Raw genomic sequence first — 23,035 nt, 5'->3', positions numbered from 1 at the left:
CCGGCTCGGCCTCCACTTTCTGTAGACTAAAGTAACACCTCTCTAGAGAGCCAGGGAGGACCGTCCGCTTGGCATGCCATAAGGACAGACTAGAGAGCCAGGGAGGACCGTCCGCTTGGCATGCCATAAGGACAGTCTAGAGAGCCAGGGAGGACCGTCCGCTTGGCATGCCATAAGGACAGACTAGAGAGCCAGGGAGGACCGTCTGCTTGGCATGCCATCAGGACAGACTCCCTCCCTCCATGTCTCCCACACAATGGCTTGCACCAAATCACTGCTTCTATGTCCTGGCCAGGGATTATAGGCACAGGCAGGAAACCCTGGGGAAAGCCAGCGAGTAGCCAGAGTGGCCAGTCCCTCCTGTGAAAACAGTGTGTATCTGTGTAGGCATGGGGAGGGGGCAAGCAGATGACTCTTTTGGCTTCCATGGCCTCTGGCCTCAGGTAGTTAAGAATTCTAGGATCTGTAATGCCAGGATACGTGGACCGTTCAAAGCTCTGCATCTACCCAGAGTCAGGTTTTCAGGAATGGCCACTCTTTTCTAGGATCAGGGCTCCCAAAGTCACTCACTCCCTTTATTTTGTGGATAAGAAAACACGCTAGCTGGGAACTTCAGATGCACACATGGGATTCATCCATTAGCGGGATATGGCAGAAGAAAGCAGAATCAATCCCAGGCCTGACTTCCTACCTGTATCCAGCAGGGATGGTGACCATGAATGGGGAGCCTGAGTTACTGGGTGCCCAGGCCCAGGGTAGTCATTTGTGGAGGCTCTCTGCCTCTGTGTCAGCTGCCTCCGAGAGACTCAGAGCCCTCACCCCAACATCCCAGGGGTTCTAGGGCTGTAGAGGGGCACAGAGTGATGCTAACACAGGCTGGAATCCCTCTCTTACAGATGAGGGTCATGTGTCCTGACTGACAACATTGGCAAGTTTTAGCAGGGCAGTCAAAGGACGGCTGGAAAGATGACTCAGTGGGTTAAGGGCTTGTTGCGCAAACATGAAGTCTTGAGTTCAGATCCCAGAACCCAAGTAAATAGCCAGGCACAGTGGTGGCTGTAACCCCAGAGCTGGGGCAGGAGCAGAGGTAGGCAGATCCAGGATCTCATTGACCATCCAGTCTAGCTGAATTGGTAGTCTCCAGCTTCCGTGGGAGAACTTGCCGCTAAAAATAAGGTAGTGCAGGGGTGGGGGTGGGGGATGGAAAGATGACTCAGGAGTTAAGATCACTGACTGCTCTTGCAGAGGACCTGGCTTTAGCTCTCAGCATCCACACAGTGGCTGGCAACTTCGCTGTAACGCCAGTGCAGGGGAATCCGATGCATCCTCCTAGCCTCAGAGGCACACACACACACACACACACACACACACACACGCAGGCAAGACACCCATATGTAAAGTGCAAACAAATCTTAAGAAAGAAAAAGGTGGAGAGGCATCGAGGAAGACACCAGTGTTGAGCTCTGGCCTTGGCAAGCACACGCATTGACCCCCATATGTTTCTGCAAACACACAGCCAAAGAGAGAGTCCAGGGAGACCACAGTCTTTCTTCACTCTTTACTGTGTAAAAATAAACTCAACAATTCATGTCATCTCAGCAAGAAAATGGGGGAGGAAAAAAAGCAAGGGTACCAGTATAAATAGTGCACTTTCAGAATGGCTGATGGTGGTGGTATACCCCTTTGATACTCAAAAGGCTGCAGATTGTATGAAAAATGTACAGCTTTGGTTAGCAAATAATGAAAAAGTAAGATACATCGATTCTTTCATATTTTACAGTATGTACATTGTAACAATATCAACTCTAGGGGGGGTTGCTCTTTTTGGCAAATAAGACAAAATTGGGACTCTAAGTATTGGGCTTTTGTTTCTCCTCAATGACTTGTTCCCCTTTGAACAGATTGCACATAAGTCCACTGTGTACAGAAGCAATACAATTCCCATCGTCAGCTGAGTAAGTTTACACGTTGTGTTTTAGATGAAATCATGATCGCTTTCAGCCACACTTGGGTTACTAAGGACGTGATGCCCTTGTGTTTGCCAGAGTAGCCCAAGTGTCTTTTAGCAAGCTCAGAATTGGTATCCAAATCCTCATCCTGTCCCACATAACCAGTCAGCTCCAAGACAAAGAACCCACCATCAAAGGCTTTTTTTTTAAACCTCCTGGTCCCCAGCACACCCTCGAGACCCGGTGGCCCCTTATCAGAGCTCATTGGAATGACTGTGAACCTCAGGCCCGCCTCTCCTGCCCACATGACAACCCCTTGGTCTCAGGTCCCAGGGCTGGTGACAAAGTGATCTTTGCAGTCTTAGAAAAGAAGTTGGGAATCTACAAAAGGAAAAGAAAGCATACAAAAATGTATCTCTTTCTGCCAAAATACACGCTTTCAGTCCTACATTTTGGTGGAGCCTGAAAGTATTTCCAAGGGAGATATAGGTTGAGATAATTTATAAGTTTGTCCTATTCTTTCATAAAAATACTCTTGTTTGGTAATAAACTTTTTTCTTCTACAGTAAGAGAAATAATACTGTGTTATCAAAAGCAAGAAGGCTTACAATTCAAGTGGGCTCTCAGCCCCCTAGGGCCTGGGAGCCTCCGTGGCAGCTCTCCCACCCTAATGCCCAGGGTGCTGTCGGACACCATCGGCAGAAGCAAACACTGTCTCGACAGTGCATTTTATCTCTTATTTTATAAAATGGCTTACCTGAGAGAGGCATGTATTATTCAGTGCAAGAGGGAACATCAATCAGATTACGGAGTCGATGGGAAGCATGTGGATCAGATTTGCGGCTGTCATTACCTTTCTCAGGGCCAGCAAAGTGCCAAGTGTGAACACAGTGACGGAGGGGAGGGGCTTGGCACAGACTCCAGTTAGGGGCAGGGCAAGAGCTAGGTGTCAGCTTCTGTCCCTGGCACCGTGGGTGCCGCACGGGAGAGGGGAGCTGGGAGATGAAGGGGTAGAGGCATAAGCATTGGGGTGTGCTCTGCCCTCTAGGCCGGGGCAGAGGATGGCTTGTGGTCCTGAACGGACAGCTCCCACCCCACCCATCTGGGTGCAGGTGGTCTGGGGTCCGCATTGGCAGGGGCTGGCAGGAGTGCACCGGGCACAGCCGGCTCTGGGCCTTGCCTGGTGGTGGCTCCCAGACGGCTATAAAGTAAGGGTGGGGCTCAATCTGGTCTGGAAAGTTGATTCCAAGCTCACACTCTCGCTCTCTCCCACCATGGGTACCATTCAGACTTGTTCTCAACCTAGATGTTAGAGATGCTTCTTGCTATGTCTGGGGAGAAGGAGGGGAGAGAGAGATTGATCTCTCTCGTGACCTCCCCCAAACCCCTGGCTTGCTTACCCAGCCGTTTTTTTTCAGTAACTACGTGGGTGATCACAGGACACTGGGTGGCACTTAGCACACAACACAGAACCAGAGAAGTCCATGCAGGCAAGGGAACACGCACTGGACCAAGGGAGCAAGGAACACACCACCCTGAAGAACATGCAAACACAGAAGATCCCCACAGATCCAAGGATGCCACAACCCGAAGGGCGCTGAGGAAGCACAGGAATGCAAGAAAAAGCCACTGCCGGACGACGCGTGGCACACCGCCTAATTTGCTCACTCGGAGAGCGGTGAGCCACAGAGCAGTGACCGGGAACCGTGCAGACACCCACAAGAACAGTGACACAGACGGCACAGACGACACGGATGCACTAGGTTCAGACACAACAAAGACCTGTGTGGAAGGAGACAGGTGCCCCTGGAAGGAGATAGCAGGGGCAAGCCCTGCTCCCGTTGAGGAAGCGTCTGCAGCTGCAGACGAGCCAGGCAGTGCTGCGTAGGTTTCTAGAAAGACTTGCCCGCCTTTTGCTAGTCAGGCTACTGGAGACATAGTCCAGGTGTCCTTGGGCGTGTGCCCACAAAATGGGGAAACAAAGCAGGGTCCACCCCACCTGGACACAGCCTCCTCAGCGTTCGCTGTCATTCAACAGACGCGTGTGCACAAACACATTTTGTTCCCCTCCTCAGAAGGAGGTATGCATGCTGCTTCCATTAAGGAAAAGCCACAGGCCCGGTGGCAGGTTGGGGCTGCCACAGGGCTTGTGCCCCATGAGATGCAGGCGTGGATGGCAGGCCCCACCGTGGCCAGCAGGCTCCACCTGAGGGGTGTCTGAGCCCCTGGCCCCCGAGAGGGGTCTGAGCTAGCTCACCTGGGCCTGGGTGTGCTGGGAGGGGTATGGCTGTGGAAAATGCCATGGGAAGACATTCCCATAGACTGTGGGTCAGGTCTCAGTGCCCTCTGGAGTGAGATCAAGCACATAAGACTCCCCACTTGAAGCCCCTGGTCTCTCTACCAGAGGGAGGAGGGAGAGTGCCGAGGCCCTGTGTCCTGGGACTCTATGGGACACTCCCTTCTTATAACCACTGGGCTGAAGTAGCACAGCTTTGTAGGCCTAGAGGGAATAACAGGTCCCAGTCTTGAGTGACAGAAGGAGGCAGGAAGGCCAAGGGTAAGGTGCAGACCTGGGACAGAGCTGCTGAGTGGCCCACTCTACCCTCAGATGCAGAGAGCAGACAACCTGACTCGGGCTGGGGAGGGAAATGACGGCATCTAGGTGGTACCAGGACAACCAGCCTCCGATTTTCAGAGAATCCACTTATCCCAAATAAAAATTCCTGTGGCAAGGCCTCCCCAGCCTTAGCAGACTATTATAAGACTTACATCAAGAGCGGGCTATGTCACTCCCAAAGAGGTCTGCAAATGAGGATAAATGTCTGTGCTGAGAGAAATACCAGCCCCAAGACATACAAGCAGCTGACCCATCAGGAACGTACAAAAACCACAAAGAAAGGAGGGAACTCTCATTTTAAAAGAAAAGCCTCCTCTACACACACACACACACACACACACACTCACACACTCACACACTCACACACACACTCACTCTCTCTCTCACCTAACTCTGCATTGTCAAAGCTGATGCTACCTGCTTTAGCTAGGCATGCCCGGGAGATAGTAGGGCTCCTAGGGAGAATGGGGGTGTCCTTAGGGCCAAAGAAGAGCCGGGACGGCTTCATGTGCACGGAGAGGACAAACCAGGCTGAGTGAGTGTGCGTGTGCAGGGGCCATGGCCTTGAGTCATTCCTGGGGGGAGGGGAGAAGAGACGATGGGTCATCACCGCACAAGCAGGGTGGGCAGGCATGGGGCTGGGGGCTCAGCCCTAGCCTGAAGCCTTCAGTTGATCTGGCGACAAGCCTCGAATGTCCACTTGGTGGCTCCACCAAAGATCTCAATCTGGGACTCAGTCCAGGCGATGACGTTGCCGGAGAGGGCCTTGCTGCTGCAGGTGGCCAAGTTGTAGACCTCCCCGGGGGTCAGCTTGCGGTCCCAGATGTTGAAATGGGCCAGCTCACCCACAAACGCTTGGGTGGCGTCAAACCCTCCGCCTAGAGTGTCCTTTGGAGAAGAGTGGGGGATGGGAGAGAAGAAGGCGTTAGCTGGGTGATCCAGGAGTCTAACTGGGCAGCCCACTGCTAGGAATGAACCTGGGTATCCACGCTTCCCTCCACCCCATGCACTTAGTACTGTTTGTGCTCCTGCACCTGGATCTTCAAGACATTGTACATGTCCCTCCCTGAGAGGAGCCCTGGGAAAGGATCGGTGCCAGCCCACCCTGGATATAGGTTGTACCCCCTGCAAGCCTTGAGAGATATCACTTTTCACACAGTCAGTCTTCTGGGCAATAATGAGTGTGGGGGAGGAGGACGGTCAATGATCCTCTTAAACACCCTATCTACTGAAAGATGTCCCAACAGGAATGGAAGACTTGACTTCCTGTCCCTTCATCTCCCTCCCAGGTGCCAGTGCCCAGTGGGAGATGAACCACTTCACAGGAGCTAAATTATTCATCGCTAAAAGTGGAACTGGGCTTCCCATGCCAAAGAGGCCTGCTGCTCCAGTCTCCAAGAGCGCTGGGACCTGGGCCCACTCCCACGGAGCTTCCTCAAGCCCGCCCAGAGCACACACTCCCCCCGCCCCTCACCCTCTGCCCAGGTCAGTACCTGCTCCTGGCCCAGGACCAGCACACCCTGTGGTTTGATGGGGTGATAGGGAGCCAGGTTCTCTCCATTGCCACCCTGGGTACCGTCCTGATAGGCCTCCCAGACCCCATCGCGGGTGGTCCAGGTGACGCAGATGTGGTGCCATTTGCCGTCATTGATTACAAAGGGCAGCTTGGCCACCTAGGGAAGAGGACGACATGCATTATGGTGGCCACAGCCCAGTGCTACCCAGAGCAGAGGACTCTCACAACTTCCGTTGCGATACTCCTCAACCCACTTTACAATTCTCGTTGGGCTATTAGGGAGCTCTTACAGCAGCATCACCGCTGCAGATGTCCTCGGCATCTGCCAACCCCACCCATGGATGGACGGGCAATGGAATCCCATCAGAAACCAACAGCATAACCAAGGAGCCCTTGAGACCCATCTGGACACACACCACCTCACTCCTCCCCCCCCGCCCCCTCTTAGCTAGCCTGAAAACAAGCCACTAACAGCGTGTGTCCCTGGTAGCTAAGTTCACTACTATGGCCTCCCCACTGGGTCTCTTTCTCAGCAGTCCACTCCCAATTACTAGGTCCTCTGGTCTACACTGCCTGCCATCAGCCCCTGCAGAGAACCCGAGAGAGGCTGTAAGAATGGCTCGGACTTGTCTGAGCGGCGTTTCAGACCCTCATCCACCCCAGACAGGGGGACAGTGTGTGACAAGTCCCATCCCACAAGGCCAAGGAACGTGCCGTGCATTCTAGGGTCTTTTGATCCTGTTCCCAGCCAGGTCTGAGTCATTCTCTCTACTGGTGCTGGAGTAGAGAGGAGGGGGTAAAAACAGGTAGCTAACTCCACTAACCCAGAGGGGCAGGGTGGAGCGCAGCTCGCTGGAGAGAAAACCGCCCTCTCCTGGTGGGAGGGGGCTGACCTCTTCCCGAGAGCAGGGCCAGAGTGAGACAGATCTAGACAAAGTGAGAGACTCTAGGCCGCCTTCACCCTCCAGAGAACCTAGTCACCAAATATGGAAAACCCCAGCCAGTCGCCCAGCCAGTGGAGGAGGAGCCGGAATATCAGCAGGACAGACTAGAACATTCCCAGGGCTGTCCTCTACCACCCTTCCTTCCTCCCCTCCTCCAGCTAAGTCCTCTTTCTGGAACATTCCGGCTCTCCTTGTTTTCCAGTGAGAGCAGGTGAAGATGTTCCTCCCCATTTCTGATCGGCCTCAACCTCCTCCTCCTCCCTCGGTCTTGCTGGGCAGACATTGTTCTCAGAGCCACAGCCTTGATAAGCACTCCACACCCCAGGATCTAGAAGGCCTGCCGTTGTCCCCTAACTCTGGTGGGGTGTGGGCACACAGCTCTGATGACATCCCAGGGTCTTGGTTGGGCCTCACCCTGCTGCCCTGGTCCTGCAGGATGGTGGTATTACCTTGTCATTAATGAGAATCTCCATGGGGTTGTTACCCCATTCAATGAGGACCAGCTCGTTGGCCTGCCCAGGCACCGCGTAAGAGAAGGGCGTGCCCACTCCAGGCGCTGCGCTGGACTTGAGCCACATGCACACGGTGAAGGCGTACATCTCCGGCAGGCTCTTCTTCACCTTGGCGTACATGTAGTTGGTCCGCAGTGGGAATGTCAGCTGGAATTTATCTCCGGGGCGATTGTCTTTCTGACCTAGGGAGGACAAGATGAGTCCTGCCATCTTGACCAAGTGCTTATGGTACGAGTTGTGTTTGGTCCCCCCGTCAAGTCCCGTGATGCAGAAAGGGCCAGCTGGCAAAAGAGCTGACCCAAGATCTCTGCACTCTGGGCCCGGCCAGCTCTTGTTGCCACATGGTGGCATCTCTTGGGGAGGCAAGGGTAGGGAAAGAGCACAGGACAGGCTGCGAACCTGCCTCTGCACTGCAGAGTGGGCATGGAGAAGGCACTGGGCCTGCTTTAGGGCACACTGGCTGAAAGACTGAGAAGGTGTGGCTGCAGGGGAGGAAGGAACCAGGCTAGCTCCCTGCTGAGCATCCCCTGTGGGGGCCGACCTGATTTAGACAGGGACGGTGTTTAGGACCTCTTGATTGTGTTGGGTTTTTCAATCTCCAGCAAAGACAGCCATCCCCTCCTGCCTGCCCCTTCTCTGAAGCCAGGACATGCTACATCCAGGCACTCACTGGACTTTTGCACAACTCCCTCAGACGAGCTGCAGCTCCCCCGAGGATGCTGCCTGGAGTCCACTGAGAGAGGCAGGGCAGCAGGGGAAGTCACCCTCCTTTGGATCAGAGACCCTGGGGTGATGCTTTGAGGGGGTCACAGCCTCTGATGAGCTTCCTGGAAACTCAGGCCCCGTGCCTGGTTCCCCCATCCAGTTTCTTGACTGCTAACCAGTATCCTCTGGAAATGTCTTAACTCTCACCCCCACCTCTACACCTCCTGTGGCTGGCCCTGGGCCTGCTGTGACTGGCTCCCAGGAAAACAGGTCCTGTTGAGAAGTGGGTACTCATCCTTTTAGAGCCAAGGGATGCACCTGCCCTGCCAGCTCCTGGCTTCACCCCTGCCCCAGAGCCCAGGAAGAATCTGGTACCCAAATTAAGAGTGACTTCTAGAAAGCAGAGGGTCCAGGCCAGAAACACCCCAAAGCCAAGAGAACAAGCGAGCAGGGTCAGAGCAGGGTCAGTCCTGACTGCAGATCCCTCCCAAATCAGGTTCGTAGTTTGGGGGGTAAGGAGTACTGGCCTCTCTCGGGAGTGTTTTCTTTTCCTGAATCTCCCACCCCTCCCTTCTTAGGTCTCTTTTCCTTGATGTTTTTTCAGTTACATAACACGCCTTAAGATGGCACTGTTTAAATCCAGCCGGCACATTTTGCAGTCCGAGCAGGGTCACGTGTCCCTGCTCTGAGCTGGGTGCCCCCCTCCCCCTTTTACAACCTTGTTTGATTTCTGCGACTCCAGGGCACAACTAATCAGTACACCCAGGCAGGTGCTAGGGGCGGTCTGAGTTCACGACCAGGGCAAACTCAGCGGCATGAAAGATGGGTCACTGGAAAAAGAAAATCGAAAGAGGGGGCTCAAGGTGGAGAAAGGGACCTGGGCCAGGACACCAGGGGCACTGGGCAACTGGGAGGAAAGACACTCAATGGCCCAAGAGGGCGGGTGTCCAGTCTTTGCCGGCGACACGTTCCAGCTGAAGCAAGGCTTTCCGAACACTAAGGAAAGCTTGGGCCAGACACAGCTACTGTGCAAAGTTACTGAAGATTAAACAAATCAGACTTGAAAAAAATCCTGTGAGTGTCCTGACTGCACTGTGCAATCCGTTCTTAAGCTCCGCTGCTTCTCCAGGACACTACGCGGGAAGCTCTGACTGGGGAGGGCTTACAGTGTGGGTCCGGGACCAGAGGCCAGGGCAGGGAGCGGGACCCTGGCCATGTCCCTAGAGGGAGCCGAGAGCATGCAGCATGTCCCCCTGAGCCCTTACCTTTCTCCAGCTCGCTGATCCGCTGATGCAGGGAGGTCAAGGCGCTCTCGATCTTGACCCTCTCCTCTGTGTCGTTCTTGGGGCCCCCTTTGCCCTCCTCCAGAGTGTTCACCCGAGACAGCACCTGCCGCTCCAGGTCATCGATCTTACTCTGCAGCAGATCCTTGAGGCTGTTGGTCTGGCTGGAAGAATTGAGGCGGCTGTACTGCTGCGGGGGCACAAGGGCAGGGGAAAACCACACCGTTAGGCATGCAGCCCGGACCGTGAGCGAAGGCCCGCGGCGCGGTCCCTGGGACGATTGCGGGGGCGGCCTGGCGGGGAGCTCCAGCAAGAGGCCGCCCTCGGCGCCCCGCAGGGTCCGAGAAGCGACGGTCCGGCATCGCGCGCCGAAGAGACAAGGAAGGGGGTGGCGGGGGCGGATCGGGTCGGGATGGGGATGGGCGAGGGCAGGAGGGCGCACAACGCGGAAGGGAGGGGGGGGACCACAGCTCACGCGGACCTCGAGGTTCTCCAGTCGGGTTTTGAGAGATTGCAAAGTTTGCCCGAGTTGGCTGAGCGTCTCCGCGGCCGGCGTCCGGGACAGGTCGCCCATCGTGTTCTTGCCCGAGCCAGGCTGCTTGCGGCCGCCGCCCGACCTGGCTTCGCCGGGACCTGCGTCCAGGGTGCTCTGGCTCTCGCAGCGGCCAAGCTTGGTGGTCAGCTCCCTGATGGTCTCCTTCTGGCTGAGGATGGTCTCCTTCTGCTGCAGCACGGTCTCACGGAGCTGCAGCACGTTGCTCCGAAGCTCCTCCGCGCCGCCCGCGGCCACGGACGCGGCACACATGTCGGCGTCCACCGGCACCGATGTGCAGATAAAGCGGGTCGGCCCGAAATCCTGGGCCCAACTGCCCAGGAGGCAGAGGGCGAGCAGCGCACAGGTGCGCGCGGTGCGGCCGACCAGCATGGCTGCGGACACTTGGAGCACCGAGTCCGCTCGGCTCCGTTAGGGTTCGGGCTGGGACCGGGTTCGGGCTGGCTGGGGCAGTCGCTCGGCAGGCGGCCCGCGCTCTGGGCACCGAGCTTCTCAGCCGTACGGTCTTCTCAGCCGCGCTCCTCGGCCCCCACTGCCGCCTGCGCTGCGGAGCCCGCGCCTTTTATGCAGCCGCGGGAGGGGCCTCGGCGCCGCCGACGTCAGTGGGGGGAGGAATCCCGCTTTAATTGTGTGCGGACGGGCCCCGCGGCGCCGCGGGGGTCGCACGGGAGCGCGGCTGGAGCTACTTCAGCCCTCCCTCTCTCACCCCTCCCGGATCCGCCGCCGCCCCCTCCCACCGCCTCCGTACGCACGCCCCCGCCAGGGCCCGCGCCGCTTCCCCGAAGTCTCCCAGAACACGGCCAATGGGGAGATCAACCGTGGACCTGGATTAGATGCTGAGGCACCTACTCGGTGCCACTAATCTCCGACGGGGCTCGGAAGAGAAGAAAGGCTGCCAAGACAAGCTCAAATCGCTGGGTCGCCCTGAATGCTCGCCAGGTTCAGGTTCTGCACGCTTGGAGCCCTTTTCTCCCCAAGTCGTCAACGTCGGTGTGCCCAGCGTGCAGCTCGCCGAGGTTCAAGAAAAGGGGTAGCGAGGCCTCTCCACGGCTCATAGCCGTCCATTTGGGGCTGAAAGCCACGGAACACCCTGGGTCTGGGAACTCCCACGCCCTGGATCCCCGCCCTCTTGCAGTCCCCTTTTTCCAATTCCTGGGGTTCGTGGACCTAGCAATGCTACCTCCCACCCCAGAAGAAGAGCCCCCCCCCCCCCCCCATGCACTCGTCAGGACTGGTGCCTTCTCGCATCTGCGGATCGAACCCTTCCTGCCATTAAAGCCTAGTTCCGGGCAGGTAGTGCCCCAGAAGCTGGCTCGAAAGGGGCCCCGGCGTGAGCTCCTTCCCCTAGAGTGAGGATGCGCTCTGGGCGTGTCCGTGTGTCCCTTTGTATGTCTATGTGTGTTGGGCTTCGTTCCACATGAACTCTGCCTAGCCTATTCCTCGCGCTCCGGGACTTCGGGGGAGGGGCCCCAGAGGTGGGCAGCGTCTTCTTCGCATCTCTGATCGTTTTCTTATAGACACTAGACTCCCCGACCAAGCCACCCCCATACCTACGCCTCTTTTTTTTTCTTCTGTATAGCGGCACAGCCTGGCTGGTATTCCAGTCCAGGTTCCAGTGCCTCTGGGGACTATGGACAAGGGTCTGGGCTGCATCGTGTGCCCCAAGTCAGAACCAGAATTGGGCCTGGGAACTCATTCCAAGCTCCAATTATGTAGAAAGGGTAACTAAGGCAGGGAGAACCCAAATCAGGTTTTTAAAGACTGAAAGAGCTCCAGCTACCAGCTGGCCTGGTTGGCCCCGCAGACCGCCCCCATCTTTTCCAATAAGCCGTCGATTGGTTGCCCCACAGCCTTTTACAGGGCGCTAGTCCAGACAAGGTCCCGACCGTGAGTCCGGGATCCACAGGCAGCCCTCGGACAGTAGATCCCAGAAGTAGGCAGTGGGCATCGCCGGCGGTGAGAGTAGAAGCCAGATTGACAGAGAAGCCATTATCCAGGTCTTCTCTGACGCCTCCTCCAAGCCCCAAGCCCCAGGGGCGCCCCACTGCCTACGTTCCACATTTTCGCATTTAACCATCCGGAGTCCGGGCTGCGAGCCTCCGTGGCCCCTGCATGCCCGATGCATCATCGCTAGACCGCTGCTTCCGGGCGCCAGAGGGACCCCTCGGCCCGCACGCGGCCGTCCTGGGCTCGGTGCAAGGAGAGAGTGCGGGGCTCCCGCTCCAGCTTGTCCACTGCCCTGCACCGAGCACAGGAATCCGCAGCGCCTCGCGCCCGGGCGCCCCCTAAATCCCCCCCTTGGGACCCAGGATTAGCCTCGTGCCTCTCTGGGCGGGACGTGCAACGGAGCCACACTAGCTGAGGAGGAACTCCGGATGAATAACCAGGGGCGCTGCGCTGCTTGGAGATTAGCCCCCTATTCCCAGCCTAGTGCGGAGGGACGCGGGGACCCCGCGCAGACTTAGCGCTTCGGCTCGGCGGCGCCTCCCCCACGCGTCTGACACGAAGCAGTTCCCGGCCCGGCCCTGCGGCGAGGCTATCCCCGCTCTGAGTGCGTGGGCGCGGGAGACTAGCCTGGCCCTTCCTCTGCAGGTGTGTAGAGGGAGCTGGAGTACTTAGCTCGATTTTGTGTCTTGAGGCCCAGGAGCGGACTGGGACTCCGATTTTTACCATCCTGGAGACCTCAGCGGCTTGGTACTTTTACACTTAGGTACTGAGGATGCGTAACCTTTTGACAGAGGATGATGGGAGCGGGTGGTTCAGAGGGTAGAAAGAGTCCCGGGCCTGTGACCAGGGGCGACAATACCTTTGGGATCTATGGAGCCTAGGCTAGGGAAGACAGCTAAGGGCACAGTCCACTAGGCCACCTTTGCGAAGTGTTCTGTCCACTTGGAGGCGCTATGCGGACCCCTACTGGAACCACCCAGCGCAGGTGGGCAACCACACTGTAAGAGGCTTCTTTAAATCCTTTCCAGCCATTCTCAGGATCCTGGGTAGGGAGAATCCACCCTGGTCGTTACAAAGTTGGCTCTGCTTCCCATTGTTCTGACTGTCTAGAAGCCCAGGGGGGCCGGGGAAAGGAAAAGGAAGTGTATCTTACCCAAAAACCATCCGAGGGGAACCCAAGGAGCTCCTTACACAAAGACAGTTATTTCTCTCTGCCTGGCCCGGGTACCACATCTCAGAGCTTGGAACTGAGGTGAGAAGAGGTGGAGTAAATACCCCTGCGTGGGTCTGTGGACACAGTGCCACACCTGGGGCTGGGAAACCCTGGGGCCTAGCACAGCCTTACAGAGTGGTCCCACCATGCCCATGCAAAGCCCAGAGATAATAACAGCAGGAGAACAGAATGAGATGTATAAAATAATTAGGAAGTGATGCATTTAGAATACTTAGTTTCCACTATAATTATTTAATTGTAATTTTTATGTAATTTAAGCCTTCGTGATGGCTGGGTTAACCAACTTGCAAACTTCCTGAAGATTGAACAGCCGCCTGGCCTGGGCTCAGCACACCACGGAGGGAGAGAACAGTTCTCACACGGCGTGGGCGGGGGTGGGGGGTGGGGGTGGCAGGTAAATTTTGTTTGCAAGCTGATGAAGCTGAAGGCTGGTTCTAGGGTGGAAAAGGTGGGTGTACTCAGGAGGATTCCGCAAGGAAATCACACAGTATTATGAGGGCATCAATGCCTGGCAGGGCCTTTCCCCAGAGGAGAGTGGGAGCTCACACAGGGGTGGGCTCAAGCCCCTTCTTACAGCTTGGCTCCAGCAGTGCCAGACAGGGCACCAGCCTCCCCCAACCCCTGCCTCTGAGCCCTGCTAGCATGAAGGTCCCTACACCTCACACTTTGGGAAAAGCTATCCCAGCTGGGGAGAACCTGGGAGAGACTGAGTGGGTGGAGAGAGACCTATTTCCCCCTTTCCAAGATGAGAACCACAGAGTCTCACTGACTATCGAGACTCAGGGAAACTCGTCACAGAGCCATGTGCAAACCTCCTGGGGGACCTGCCATAGAGTGCTGGCATCCATCTTGGGTGGTGAGTGCCCTGCCGAGGATTAGTGGCTGTTTTTTTTTTCCTTGCCCCCCATGTCTGTGTTGTTCCAGGCTGACTCTCTTTTCAGCCCTGATGCTGGCTGTGTTTTGTCCCCCCCCCCCCCCGAGTGGTGTGGGTGCCACTGGCACTTCCTATGTGACAGCATTCCCCAAACAAGGTTGGGGGACAGTATCCACAGACAGCCACCTGCAGGCTTCTTACTACCACAGGGACCAGCCTTAAGGACATAGCCATATGTGTCATATGAAACTTCCCCATAAATCACCTAGTGACCAAGGGGAGGGCGGTGGTGCTCAGACAGCAGTAAGCCTCACAGGCCTCTGAGTCACAGCCTCAGCCCACCTGCACCCCAGAGTCATTCTCCGCCCACCAGCCCTGTGACTTGCAAAAGACCTGCTCCCTGGCTGGGCTGGGAAAAGTCTTTCTGTCTGTCCCCTCCTTGGACATGTCTGTGGCCGTCACCCTATCTTATAATCAAGAAGTTATACACACCTTTAATCCCAACATCAGGAGGCAGAGGCAGGTGGAACAGAGCTCTGAGTTCAATGCCAGCCTGGTCTACAGGGTGAGTTTCAGGACAGCCAGGGCTACACAGACAAACCATATCTGGAAAAATCAAGTGGGGAGGTGTTGGGGAGAGGTTGATTGTACTTTTGATACTTTTTAATTTTAAAAAAATGTTGAGAAAAGGAGAAGAGAATATTTATTATTGGGCTGGAGTTGCTCAGAAGCTGAGAGCATGTTTTTCTCTTCCAGAGAACTTGAGTTTGGTTCCAAGCACAGATGGCAAGTGGCTCACAGCCGCATGGAACCCCAGTCCCAGAAGATCCGTGACCTCTGACCCCCATGGGCACCTGTAGCCATGTGTGCACAGGAACACACACACACTGAAATCTAGTGGTGAGCATTCCTCCCTGCTGAGCCCCTTACAGGACCCTGGTTGTCCTTTTTCAAGACCTCCTTCTGGATTTGCTCACGTGTCTGGTTAAGGCTTGCTTTGGCTATTGTCCTCGCCGATGAAGAGATGCACCAGAGGAGGTCTGGTGGGAATGTGATGGCCATCAAGCCCTAACTCCGTTCCAGTTAGGAGTCCTTGTCAGGGAAATGAAAGAGCTTGGTGGGAATCGGGGCCCAGCACATCCCTAGCCACTGTGCAGGTAGGTGGGTGAGGCTGTCGGGGACTCTGGGCTCCAGAGCATCTCGCTTGTCTTCTCCATCTGAAGCTGGCCTCGCTCACTGCACCCACTGCCAAAATACAAGGGAGCGGGCCCTGCTGCTCTGGGGACGAGTTTTCACAGGCAACTCACTCCCCTCCACTTTCTGAGGCCTCCTTCCTTTTAAGCCAGCCAGGAAGCTACTGGCCCAATCCTGCTGGGGACAGGGACCTGCATGGTCTCTCAGCCAGCCCTCCCCTCCCCATCCTGCTCTGGGGCTGAACCCAGTTTAGGAGAGCTTGCACTGGCGACTTGTTTGTTGTCCCAGTAAGCATTCATTTGCAGGTGGGAATACGAAGCGGCCCAGCTCTTCCAAGCAGGGCTTTCAGATGCCAGCGAGATCTTGGGCACTTAGCGCAGTGTAAATATTCCTAGTGTTTGCTGTCAGCTTGGCAGACATTTTCCAGAGTGGCTGCCGAGGGCAGGCAAGGTGCCAGGGCCGGTGATGAACAGAACACCGACCCCCATCTCCGAGAGCTCTCTATCCAGTGCAGTAGGCAGATAAAGCACACTTTCCTCCCCGAGCCCCTGGGCACAGGTCAGGGCTACCACAGAGAAGTAGTGTCTGCTGACCAGGTGACACTGGAGCAAGGACTGGAAGAGTGTGGGAGGCACAGAAGTAGTTTGCATGATCAACACAGGAACTGCATGTGTAGGTCAGTGGCAGGACCCTTGCCTGGCATGCATAAGGCCCTGGGTTCAATCCCCAATATCACACGCTCACAGACAACATTCAGCATCATGAACAGTGTAAGCAAGTGTGGCAGGGTGTTTACCTTGTCAGTCATGAAATGCTAAACGGGTGTCATATGGGGATGTGGTAGAAACAGACAGACAGACTTTAAGTAGATAGGGAGCCTGGCTGAGTGTCCGTCCACCTCTGAGCAATGGCAGTAGTGTGCTCTGTGTCTGGCATGCTCTGAGGTCCCAGATGAAAGGACTTAAGGGGCAACAGAGACCATGAAATTCCACTTCATGAAGGCTGTAGCAGAGGTCAGGGAACATTGGAACTTGAGGACGTCTTAGGGAATTAATGATAGCCCAAGACATTTGGCTTTGGCTTGGGTTTTGAGCAAGAAGGATGGTAGGTAGAGGGAAGTTTCTGTCCCACCTGGTCCGGCAGCCGTTCAGTCCCAAATAAACACACAGAGGTTTATATTGATTATAAACTGTGTGACCTATTGCTTGGACTTATTACTAACTAGCTCTTAGAACTTAAACTAACCCATAATTCTTGACTATGTTTAGCTATGTGGTTTGGTTACATTTTCTCAGTAAGGCATTCTCATCTTGCTTTCTCTGCGTCTGGCTGGTGATTCACTCTCTGCCTTTCCTCTTCCCAGAATGTATATTTCCTGCCTGGCTACTGGCCAATCAGTGTTTTACTAAACTAATATGAGTGACAAATCTTTACAGTGTACAAGAGCATTGCCCCACAGCAAAGGATAGACATTAAACTGAGAGAGCTTGGGCTGTCTTCCTCTTGGGGGAGTGAAGCATTGATGCTGCCCACAGGGGAGAGAAGGGAGGCATTGACTGGGTGAGCCTAGAGGAAGAGAGTCCATGAGTCCTTACCCTAGAGTCCCACCCTCCCTTGGTGTCGTATAGCAAAGCATCACAAGCTATGCTGGGCCCAAATACTCTGCAGGTGTTGGGGACATGAGGCGACCCTGCAGCCTGAGAATAGAGGTACAGCCAAGTCATGAGGAAAGTCACCTGGAAGAATGTGGTGTTAAAGAGAAAGCAGGAAGCTGGGCGGTGGTGATGCATGCCTTTAATCCCAGCACTTGGGAGGCAGGGACAGGCAGATCTCTGTGAGTTCAAGGCCAGCTTTGTCCAGGACTTACACCAAAGCTACACAGAAACCCTGTCTTGAAAAACCAAAAGTGAAAATAAAAGTAAGTTAAAAAAACTAAATAAAGAGAACACAGGGGGAATCCAGCATTCAAAGGTTTCTAGTCTCTGCATTAAAAACTAATAAGAACCTCAACAATGAATACACTGCCAGGCATTTGTACAGTACTTTCTGAACTTCAACATGCCCTACATGGTTCACCTTGCAGCTCTTCTGACACTAAGCTCATAAATGCAAATGAGAGTGGCCTGGAGGAGCCATGTGGAGCCCCGCCCACATTCACTCTGTCCTAGAGATGAGATGCTCCTCTCCGCTAATGGCATCTGGCTGGCCTGAAGGGTACCGGAGGGGCCCCGCCAGCTCGCTGTGTCCTTGCGCATCAATTTCACCATCTGCCAAACACCGGGAGAGAGCATATGAAATATAAAATGAGTGGAGGCATAAAAGTGTTTCAGAATAAAAATGGTATGTACCGGCGAGGGATTACAGCGACTACAAGGTCTCTGTATGGACACCATCACTCATACCTAGGAAAGGAAAAACGTGGGCTCCTTCTAGCGGGAAGCAGCAGCTCTCACGCCTGTTCGCTGGGGGATGGGGTGGCCACTGGTTGACCCAGGACAGAGTAGTAGTTGGGGTGAAGTCCAAGGCCTCCCAGGGGCCATCCACAGCACTAGGGGAATGACACGTATCTGAGTAAAGGCACAGCTCAAATAGACTGGACCCCATGCCTATGTGGGTCCCTCTTCTTGCTGCTCAAGGGATCTAGGAAGTAGCACAGCTGGTGGGCCCCTAGATGTATTTTGCCCATTTTTCGAATGAGGCAGTTGAGTAAACGTGCAAAGGAACAGGATTCCAGGAAAGCAGGAGCTGGCCACCAAATCTGATCATTCATCCGCTTACCGGATGAGCAGCCGTCAGGGGCCTGCTGCGTGCCAGGAACTCTCCTGAACCCTGGAGACACAGCGAGGTTTCTGGCTATTTTTTGTTTTAATTGATGGATACAATTTTCTTGGTTTTAAGTTTCTCTTCAGAGCACTTCGCTGAAGACATTGGCATCCACTGCCCGTAATTACCGGGAGATGTCTGTAAGAAGGCTCGGCGATAGGTCCGAAGCCAGAATCCAACGGCCCTGCCCAGAGTCCCCAGATCAAGATTTTTTTATGGTGTTCTCCTTGGGCTCTTTGCCAGACTCTACCCCGAGTAAAAAATGTCAAAAAAATGATACGATGGGAACTCTGTTCAAAGTGAAGCCGACGGCAAGCTGGAGCAGTGGGAGGGGGGAGGAGTACCGAGGATAAGCCCTGTGGTCTCTTCAGTTTCAGCTTGACTCTGGGTAGGATGTGAATTGAATCCGATGGAGGTGGAGAGGCACTCAGTGGCATGCCGGGCGTCAACGAATCACTGTGGTTACTACATGATGGTATGTTGTCGGCTCAACAGGGTCTCCATGCCAGGTAGTGCAGAAGGAGCCGAGAGGCAGAGGAGACCGGCACGCCATCCAAGCTGGGTGTCCCACATCTCTGTGCCTCCTGCTGACTCGGTGTCTAGATCTCTCAGGCCCTGAGGGTCTCTCATCACTATCTTTCCTGGGAACTCGTGCAGATGAAGAGGAGCTCCTGCGGTGGGGAGTAGGGTGATCCTCAAAAATCCCCATGTGGAAGGTAGAAAAATTGGAAACCTTAAGCTGCTTAAATAGCTGGAAAGAACGGGAGAGAAAAGGGAACGGGTCCTTGGTGGTGGTGGTGTGTTTAGGTCCCCAAGTCCTTTCTTGGGGGTAATTTTTGTTTCTGCTCTGACTGGAAAGACTTCACAGCAGGAACCTGTAGATGCTTGGCCTCAGCCACGTCACCTACTTTCTCTTGGACCCTCCTTAGGTCTCTTGTCATGCTGCGACATGATGAGACACAAATCCCTGGCCCATTGTGCCCCTTCTTGCCACGGAGAGTCTCCAAGTGCTGCCCACCAGGAGAACACAGAATGGCGCTGCTCATACTCGGTGTGCAGGGAGAACCTGCCACTGCCGCCCCTAACTTACCTCAAGGAGGAAGTAGGCTAAACCAGAGGGGACTACAGCGTGCGAAGACCTGCACGGATGGAGGAGGCCCTTCCTGAAGCCCCCATCATTTCCCCAGGCTGTGGCCTCCTCCTGAGAAGGCAGCTTGGAGCTCCCAACTTCTCCACACAGCCACACACCTTCCTGCAAGTGTTCTGGCGGGAGAGGGTGTCCACGTCTCTGACAGGCTTGGAGGACCAGGACTCTCCACAGGAATAAGCTACAGTTGCCCCAGGGTGTCCAATTTTTTTTAATTTTTTTGTTTTTATTGAGCTGTATATTTCTCCCCTCCCCTCTCTTGCTCCCACCTCCCCTTCCACCCTCTTCCATGATCCCCATGCTCTCCGTTTACTCAGGAGAGCTTGTCTTTTTCTCCTTCCTATGTAGATCCGTGTATGTCTCTCTTAGGATCCTCTTTTTGTCTAGGTTCTCTGGAGTTATGGGCTGTAGGTTGGTTTTTCTTTGCTTTATGTCTAAAAGCCACTTATGAGTGAGAACATATGATATTTGTCTTTCTGGGTTTGGGTTACCTCACTCAATATGATGTTTTCTAGCTCCATATGTTGATTTCTCAGAAAATTAGGAATCAACCTTCCTCAAGACCCAGTAATACCACTTTTGTGTATATACCCAAAGGATGCTCAATCGTGCCACAAGGACATGTGCTCAACTATGTTCATAGCAGCTTTGTTTGTCATAGCCAGAACCTGGAAACAACCTAAATTGTCCTTAAATTTTTATTTAATTTTGAGACAGGGTCTCACTACATATCCCTGACTAGCCTGGCACAGAACTGGGTATGTAGACGAACTGTCCTTAAACTCATAGAAATCTGCCTGCTTCTGCCTCCCAAGTGCCGGGACTAGGTGTGCCCGCCACACCTACCTTGCACCCTTGTCCTTTCAGTAGGCATCTGACACCCTAACAAAGTGACCTGTGGCCCCTTCCCAGTTCCTTTAGTATCTTGGGGTGGAGACAAAGGATGGTCTTGTCTGGACCTGCAAACAGACAGCAGCCTCTAGTGCCAATAGAGCCTGGCCTTGGGCATGGGGGCCCAGGGCTGGGTATATAATGTACCAGGAAGCTGAAGCCCACTGTAGTAGCTCTGGTCTCAAAACCTTGAACAAGTCACTTCAACTTGGGAGCTTTTTATCTCTGAGAGGTACTATTTTCACTTCCCAGTAGAGGAACCAGAGAAGCCATATCTGAGTTGGAAAGGCCAGAGCACAGGGTGCTGGTTTGGGGGCCAAGGGCCAAGAAGGGGCCTGTCCTCCTACTGTTCCGGGAGGCCTCCTGGCCCAAGCCTACCTGATATCCTGGGAGGCTTTTGCAGACCCAGTGCCTGCAGAGGCCAGGGTGCAGCTCCTCCCAGGCCATGTTGTCCTGGGTGGGCTGGAGGAAGAACTAGAGTGACTGTTGCTGGGAGGACAGTGATCTGGCCACCAGGAAGTTTGCTTTCTCCTGCTCAGAACCTGGCACCTGCACCCTTCTACCCAGGCAGGGACCCTGCTCTCATGAAGGCCAAGAGTCCCTGTGGAGAAGGGTCACGGGTGTGATGCCCAGCTGGATGCATTAGGTCACTCACACTCATGGCCCCTTTGAGTAGGTTCTGCTTGGGAGTGCTGGAAGGGGAGGCTGAGAGTGACCGGAGCCAAGCCCATGGCCAGGGGGGAACTGCTGCATTTTGCTGCAGTATCTGCTTGGAGTCTTAAATCCTCTTCTGTGCTCTCTCTTCTCTCTCTCTCTCTCTCTCTCTCTCTCTCTCTCTCTCTCTCTCTCTCTCTCTCTCTCTCCTCCCCCCCCCCCCAGCTCTCTCTCTCATTTTCACCCTCCCCCCAAGTACACACACCTCTTCCTTTATCGTTTCCCCTCTCTGCATACATCTTTCTCTCTCCCTCCCCTTTACCCCCTCCCTGCCCTGTTTCCCGACACCCTGGGCATCACCCTGCTCGATTTGGTTCTGTGAAGTCATCGCCTTCTTCCTGTGACTGCCATTGGAACCGACAACAATGAAAAGCGCCCGTTTTACACCCACTGGCCCAGCCGCTCTACAGAGGCGCAGAGCTTTGATGCCAATAATTAATTTGGCTCCATATTGCATAACGTCCTAAAAAGCTTTCTGGGGTGAGCTCCTGTGGGCCGGACACTGCAGTCTCATCAATATTGCACCACACGGGCACTACTCTGGTGTGGTTTCATTAAAAATTTAATTTGTGGTTTAGATCTACAGCGTTCTCCTTAAAAGGATGGAAGGGAGGCAGACAAGGGGAGGAACAGCTTTCAGATTGGGGGTGAGTAGGTGTGGGCGAGAGGAATCCCATGCCCCAGGGGAGGGGGCCTTCCTAGCTGGCAGGAGAGGCTACCCCTGTCTCATTGGCAAGTGTGTGCTGCCTGCTGCTGCTGCTGCAGGCTGGGTGATTGGACCATTCATAGAAAATATTTCTTCACGGTTCTTTTTATTTTTTTCTCTCTTTCTTTCTTTCTTTTTTTTTTTTTCACTAGAGGGCTGCTCCTGGGAACCCAGGTTCTGGAGGAGGGCCAGGTGGCAGGGATGGCATTTTCCTCTGGAGACTGTGACCCTCCATATCCGAAGAGAGAGCCACAGCCCTGTACCCATGCTCCTGGCTGTGTGCCCTCGGAAAGGTTCTACGTCTCTGAGTTCAGGGCACCCCACTACCCTGTAAATTGAACAAAGTGACTCCAAGGACAGTGGCAGCTCAGCCCACGATCACTATCACCCTGGTGTGGCCATGGGTAGGCGTGGGGTGACAGAACAGAAGACACCCACAGGAGAATGTTCAGAGGCTATAAGGTGGGCTCATCTCATGTGGCCTCACACCCCCTGATGCTAGCCCAGGACCCCCACTCTGCTTGGTTCTGTTCTTTCCAGTTAGGGAGGAGGAACCATTTTGAGAGCTCAGGTTCTGGGGATAGGGAATGGAGATAAAGGCGGGGTGGGGGTAGCAAGCATAGGGGGACACTAGGGGACTTAATGAAGCTGTCTGGACTCTGCCCTGGGGACTCGCCCCGTCCAGTCAATTGTTTCCTTTCAGGAAGCGGGAATTTGCGCATCCCGGCCATCTTCTGATATTGTTCCAGAGTGATTAAGTTAAGCCTCCCGGGGCCAGCTGGGGGAGGACAATTGCTTTGCGGAATTGATCTGCTGCTGAAGCATTTAGCAGCTCATCCACCCTCAGCTGCGCCCACCTTTTGAGGCCACTGCGTGGGTGCCCTCCCCTCCCCTCACTGTCCTTCCTCTCAACCCTCCCCTCCCCCCTCACTGCCCCACACAAAGGCTCCTATCTGGCACTAGTACTCAAGTCTCCTGTCACATATCAGAGGCCCTGAGACAGGGACACAGGCAACCTGGCCTTGGTACATGATCGCTACCCACGGTCTCAGGCTGTGCAGACACTAGCTGAGGGTTGGCAGGGTACTGGGATCAGGAAAGACACAGGAAAAAACCAATCTAGCCCTGGCCCAGGGGCTCCTGGCTCCTCTCTATCTGCAAATCCTCTGCTTCCTAATCACCAGGACAAGACACAGCCTTCTGTCAGTGCTGGCTTTAGAAAACCTGCATGAGCTGGGGTGACCGGGGAGGGGGAGTGGGTGGTGGAGCTCTGGGACTCATAGGCTGAGGCTGGGCCACTTAGGGAGTGAGCAGGTGCCAGACCATGGATCCTTCTAGATGCAAGATCTGCCCAGGATAATAAAAGACTTGGCCTTGTGGGTGAATTCCGATGAGAGTGTACTGTTAGTCATTGGGTGTGCTTTCC

At 54.7% G+C, this 23,035-nt stretch overlaps 1 protein-coding gene and 1 long non-coding RNA gene across 3 annotated transcripts; one reads left to right on the top strand and one right to left on the bottom strand.

The window, feature by feature from the left end:
- Positions 1-1,544: 1,544 nt before the first annotated feature.
- On the bottom strand, positions 1,545-10,799 carry Nptx1 (neuronal pentraxin 1). The gene is made up of 5 exons (XM_075989896.1): positions 10,008-10,799; positions 9,509-9,716; positions 7,476-7,720; positions 6,060-6,239; positions 1,545-5,454 (listed from the first exon to the last, which is right to left on the bottom strand). Exons 1-5 carry the CDS (start codon positions 10,449-10,451, stop codon positions 5,233-5,235), a joined length of 1,299 nt encoding a protein of 432 aa, XP_075846011.1. The 5' UTR covers positions 10,452-10,799; the 3' UTR covers positions 1,545-5,232.
- Positions 10,704-21,479, top strand: LOC142859664 (uncharacterized). Of its 2 annotated transcripts, XR_012912230.1 has the most exons (4): positions 10,825-12,671; positions 14,891-15,034; positions 18,647-18,966; positions 19,339-20,867. It is a non-coding gene; the product is annotated as an uncharacterized LOC142859664 (long non-coding RNA). The 2 variants fall into 2 exon arrangements; XR_012912229.1 differs by having other exon boundaries at positions 10,704-12,671; positions 18,647-21,479.
- Positions 21,480-23,035: the final 1,556 nt, after the last annotated feature.

The sequence above is a fragment of the Microtus pennsylvanicus genome, chromosome 11 (genome assembly GCF_037038515.1).
Source record: "Microtus pennsylvanicus isolate mMicPen1 chromosome 11, mMicPen1.hap1, whole genome shotgun sequence".
NCBI classification, from domain to species: Eukaryota; Metazoa; Chordata; class Mammalia; order Rodentia; family Cricetidae; genus Microtus; species Microtus pennsylvanicus.
This window is presented reverse-complemented; position numbering and strand designations above follow the sequence as displayed.